Source organism: Quercus lobata, chromosome 4 (genome assembly GCF_001633185.2).
Source record: "Quercus lobata isolate SW786 chromosome 4, ValleyOak3.0 Primary Assembly, whole genome shotgun sequence".
Classification (NCBI taxonomy): Eukaryota; Viridiplantae; Streptophyta; class Magnoliopsida; order Fagales; family Fagaceae; genus Quercus; species Quercus lobata.
The window spans coordinates 65982313-65988263 of record NC_044907.1 but is presented as its reverse complement, the minus strand read 5'-3'; the positions used below and the strand labels follow the sequence as shown (position 1 = coordinate 65988263).

The window sequence follows — 5951 nt, the reverse complement described above, 5'->3', positions numbered from 1 at the left end:
CTTCGAGGTTTTGTTATGCATTTTCTATGCCCCCAATGGCATCCGTGACCCATTAATCCCCATGTTCTGCTCTCTTTCTCACTAAGAAATACTATTTCTATATATTTTGTTTGGCATGCTAAATAGAAGGTTGTTCCTTGTGTGCTGTGTCCCCAAAATGAAAGAAAGTTGTATTTTTTTGGAGCATCAGGATGGTTCCAGCTCCAACAATAATAGATGTAGAAAAAACATGGGATTCCAGAGTTTAGTAGCAAGAGCCATCCCATGCCTGCACAACCCAACTAGAAACCCTCTATCTTACCTCTTATCAAGCCTACCCATGGAATATCATATATGCTTTTATCAAATAATTGTACAGGAAAGATAGTAAACGGGAAAATGCAGGCATATATATAGAGGAGCTTCTTATTCAAGTAGAAAAAAACTTAAAATACCCTTTCGAGGTTTCTTCCTCAACTAATTACATTATACTACCGGGAAATATACATCATAAATCTGCCAGGAGACAGAACCTTCCGTGGAAGTAGAGTTCCTATTACAGCTTCTCACCAATAACCAGGAAGAATTTTCCATAGTCAGCAGGGACTGGTGATAAGTGTGTTTCTAGATTACGGTTCCACAGGGAATCAAGGCATCTTTGATCACAGTGACAATCCCACTCTTAATGAAATAACCATCTGTTTCCCTTGCAGCTTCTTGTACATTGTCGCCGTTAATAATCTGAGAATATTTGTACACATTAAAATTCAAGTTAACATTAGATACATTAGCATCTTTATGTGATTACTATGTCCAGAGAAAAAGAAAAGAAGGAAACAAAATAGATGTGAAAGAAGCTAATCAACATAAATGATGAGCACAACATTATATACAGTGTGCAACCAGAAATACCAAAGATAGATGAGCGTGTGTACATTGGCACAAGCCACACAACTTTGATGTATTTTCTTACTCAGAAAAATAACTATCAATTTCACCAGAAAATAATTAGAAGCTCGAGTTTCCAATTTAACATTGACTTCCTCAGAGGAAAAATGAGGTTTTGGTGGAGTATCAGCTGATATCTAACCCCCACACCCCCCCCCCCCCCCCCACCAAAAAAAAAAAAAAAAAAAAAAAAAAAAGAGAAGAGAGAGAGAGAAAGAAAAAATGAAATGAAAAGAGACATAATAACAATGATGAGACTTCAGAATAGAAACAATTCAAAAGATTCATGCTAAGTTGATAAGATCATAACCTTCACATTGTCCCCAATTCGAGCATTCTTGTCAATTATAGCTCTCTTGATGTGAGAGTTCTTGCCAATTCCTATTGGAACACTACCCTTTGCAGCTAGAAACCTCCTGTCAGCAGCAGTCTGAAACAAAACAATAACAAATTGACAATCAGAATCAGTGCATCACTCAAGTCCATTCAACCCCAATATCCTCTCAACAAACAAAGCACAATGTTTCTAAGCACAGCTACTCATCTTGATTTATACACCAAAAAGAAAAAGACAATAATAAAAAGGAAAATTGATAAGTCAAATCTCAACTTAAAAGATGAAAACAACAGGTTGTAAATCCTTTAGCAGGTATTACCTCATAATAATCAGCTCCCATCAACAGTGTGTCTTCGATGATTGCACCCTCTGATATGCAAGACCGGAGCCCAACCACAGAATGGTGAATTTTACAGTTCTGCATACAGGATTGTAACTTCTTTAAATTATTTGGTACCAGATTTGTCACAATACAAAATACATAGTTTTCAAATATTGAAGAGGCAAGGGTATAATACAATGAACATCCGAGTCAACTACAACCTATAAGCAAGTTGCAGATGTAACCCACCGATAACTTACCTTTATTACGCAGCCCTCACCAATAACACTATCTGTGACATCAGCATCAAGCATTTTGGATGGAGGCAAATACCTGGGTTGGGTGTAGATAGGAGATGATCGATCATAGAAGCTGTAACAGAGAGTACAAAATCATGTAAACATATCAAAATTAAGATCAAGGTGATAGCATGAAAAACCACTAATGGGTGTGCAAAAACTGTAACATCCACGAACAATATTTAGAACAAGAACTACCTAAAATCTGGCACTGGCTTTTTGGTGATCCCCAAGTTTGCATTATAAAAAGCCTCAATCGTACCAATGTCCTCCCAGTAACCGTCATACAAGTAAGCTTGCACCTACAGAGGTCATGAAGCAAGAAGAAATTAATCCTCTAGGAGGCACAACTCCAGAGAAGTGAAAATGCAACATTAATATTAAGACTACAGTGTAGCTCAAATTGCTGATTGCACACATTAGAATGTGCTATAATGTGGAAAAATCTAAAGGGTTTGGCATATGCAGAGGAGCATTGGATCAGCACACCTATGACTTATGCTTCTAACCATGCATTTTTTCCATATATATTGCTCATGTGCGTGTGCGTGTGCAATGCAATAATGCTCATCATTGGGATGGTACATACTGCACATGTTTAAGCAAGATATATTAGCGAACAGAGAAATCCATTCATAATTTTTTTTTCATTCTTCCCTCCTGATGAGATCCTTCCTAATTGTTTTATTGTTACAAAAGAAAGAACCTCATTGATTGATCGGAATGCATCCAGAGGGTAATTTGGAAGAAAAATGTGATTGAAATGATACGTACTCTCATCCCAATGGAAGTTGCACCAGGAATAACTTCACTTCCAAAATCATTTGCTCCAGGAAACTTCTCTCGAAGCAGATCTAACATCACATCTTTGCTGACAACATATATACCCATACTAGCAATGTAAGGCATCTCCTTCGCTCTCTCATCATCGAGACCTAAAATGGTAGTATCAACCTAGAACAAAACAAGGAAATGAGTGAAATACACAGCTGCCTTCACCTACCAACATCACAATTATAATTTTTTTAATCAATAGAAATTCCTACATTACAACACATAAATCACGAGCAGCAAAAGCTGCAAACAACACAGCAGCTAAACAATACATGCTACCCAATCAAGTAGACAGCAAAACAGAGCATGAGATTCTTCCTTTTCATTTTCATTGGTAAATTACACACGCAATCAATTGATCTTGAACTTAGGATCTCACCCTCCACCTTACTATTACAAGGGGAAAAGGTGGCATATAAGATAGAACTCAACATTTTAATATAACATATAGACATAGTTTGAATCAACATTTTAACAATAAGTTCAAAAAAGCTTGTAGTAATTCACAATCTAAGTTCTTGGAAGGCCAGGAAGAGCATTTAGTAACAGAGAAAGAAGCTGGTACCTTCATAGCTTTGAGTTGCTCTCCTTTGGGTTTCTCAGCAAATTCAACAATGCGGCCTTCTTCATCAATCTTCATCAGACCAAATGCAGTGGCACGCTTTTCATCCATGGGCAGAGCAGCCACTGTGATATCAGCATCAGTTTCCCTGTGTGCTTGAATAAATTTCTCATAATCCATTCGGTACAAATGGTCCCCAGCAAGAACCAGGAATTCCAGCACATTGTGCTCCTCAAAGAGCCACAAGTACTGCCTTACCGCATCAGCGGTACCCTGTAAATATCACGAAAACCAATAGTGTCATTTTGATAACATGTAAACTAATATTGGTCCAAATCTAAATGAAAAATTTGCGCATTTATGAATATCTATAAGGCTAAATCCACAAGCCTTGCCACTCAGCGGCATTGCATGATCTTCTTTACGAGGAGAATCAAGGTTTAAATCCCCCTCCCCCACTTGCAACAATTCAATTATCAAAAATAACTCTAAGACCAAAATATTCTGTCTCTAAAATACAAGTACCGTATGAGTTCTATTTCCTCAAAGTTCAAAAAGTTCTAATTGTCCCAGAAAATTTAAAATGCTCTTCATTTTTTCCTTCCGTCCCTTTCTTTAAGCTCAAGGTAAAAAAAAATGGAACATTGATGATATTTCAGAAACAAAAATACAACCTAAACAATATAATTTTTTATCCTAAAATATACTCTCTCTATCCCAAATTGTTAGTTCTAATTAGAAAACCCAACTTTTTAAGAGAATGTGATTTAATGTATGAAATGGTACAACATTCAATTTAAACTCTAGTAAATGAGGAAGATTTAACTTTTTAAATAAAGGGTAACGGTAGGAAGTTAACAATATTGTGTTCATTAACTTTTCAAAGAGGACTATACTTTGGGACATCCCATAATGGTATAGAGGACCAACAATATGAAACGCAGAGACAAGTATAGGTTCTACGTTCACCCCTTAATAAATAAAATTAAAAATGTGTGGACCGAATGAGGAAATTAGTAACATTTCAAATTTTCATGGATGAAAATAGGTCCAATTAACATTTAGGTACAAATACTATACATTTCAAAATAATATTTTTGCGTATCTATAATAATTAGGGCTCTTGTTAACACGTAAAAGTACATTAAGTATTCAATTATGAGCCACTATAATACCCACTTTTGACTTCTTCTTTTTCTTTTAAAAAACGTAAATTAAACACCATTATGATGATTGATGAAGTACAATTAATTATTAAATACACTTTTTTTGCTTAAATTTTTTTATAAATATGTATTAAATTGACTTTATCACAGTCCTTAACAACAAAATTGATTCATTCATAATTGAAAATCAAATATAGTAAAAGAGCAATGATTGTTGAAAAAAAAAAGGGTACCTGGAACCAATTGGGATTCTCAGGACTCTGTTGGGCAGCGAGGACTTCGACAAATCCTTCGGTTTTGTAACCACCCATGTTGCTGGCATACGCACGTGAGAGATGTCGGTTGAGAGAGGCTGAATTGAACTGAGTAAGCACATAGATCTTCGACACATTACTGTTGAGACAATTGCTCACTGGAATATCTATCAGCCTGTAATTCGCTCCCAATGGCACAGCTGGCTTCGCTCTCTTCTTCGTCAATGGGTACAACCTCGTCCCTGCTCCACCTCCTAAGATTATCCCCAGCACACTCTGACACAACATTTTTATAATAATATGTCAATAGTTTCACAAAACCCCAAATCTCGTATTCGAAGACTTTACCAGTTGCGCTGACGGGATCTCACAATTGATAGAGTCACTTGTGATCGAATATGAGATATGGGTTTTAACCCGTTTACACCAAAAATCAATTGATGTCTTGTCGACAAAAAAAAAAAAGTTTAAGAATGGCTTACTCGGCTGGCATCGGGGTCTAGACAAGTCTGGGAGTTTTTGGAATCGGAAACGGCTTTTGGAGACACGATTCTGGGGCATCTTCTGTAGTTGGTTGATGTTTGGCTGCTGCTGCTGCGGCGGTTATGGATTCCAAATGCGGCGAGGTTGGTGTCGCCGTTACAGAGATTGGAAGCTGAGAATGAGAGGCTTCTTGGGCTGTCGGTGTGACCCGATTTCCATTTCCGGGTGTCTTTTGAAGAGTTGGATCCGTTTGATGATGATGATGGGAGTCTCACCGCTCCAATCGATGCCATTGACGCCATTTTTGTTTGATTTTGTGAGAGAGAGACAGAGAGAGAGAGAGAGAGAGTAGTGAGAGGAGAGTGTGGCTGTGAAGCTGCTAGATACTATCACTGTACGTGTGTGGACTATATGTCTATAAGCGGTGGTGGAGTGTGCTCTCCTATTTTTAACTATTTTTTAGATATTTTCTTTTTTTTTTAGTAATAATTATACAGTAAGATATTATTATTATTATTATTTTTATATATATAAATATAATGTTGATGTCACATCTTTTATTAGACTATCTTGTTCTCTACCGTAAATTTAATGTATCCTGCTGGATACTCATAACATACTTGAAAAAAAAAAAAAAAACATCTTAATTGGACATTTTGTTTTTGTCTCAGATTTTTTTCATGAACCTAATCTTATATATATTTTAAAACATTATACAAATAAACTAAAAAAAAAAATACAAAAAATTAAAGCTACTCTTAAGATAG

The 5951-nt window shown here is 36.2% G+C and overlaps 1 protein-coding gene across 1 annotated transcript; it reads right to left on the bottom strand.

The window, feature by feature from the left end:
* Window positions 1-367: 367 nt before the first annotated feature.
* LOC115986664 (glucose-1-phosphate adenylyltransferase small subunit, chloroplastic/amyloplastic) lies at window positions 368-5597 on the bottom strand. Its single transcript, XM_031109897.1, has 9 exons — window positions 5184-5597; window positions 4681-4977; window positions 3285-3554; window positions 2660-2839; window positions 2084-2187; window positions 1847-1958; window positions 1584-1682; window positions 1238-1357; window positions 368-720 (listed from the first exon to the last, which is right to left on the bottom strand). The coding sequence occupies exons 1-9, from the start codon at window positions 5484-5486 to the stop codon at window positions 604-606; spliced, it is 1602 nt and encodes a 533-aa protein (XP_030965757.1). The 5' UTR covers window positions 5487-5597; the 3' UTR covers window positions 368-603.
* Between the last annotated feature and the right edge of the window lie 354 nt (window positions 5598-5951).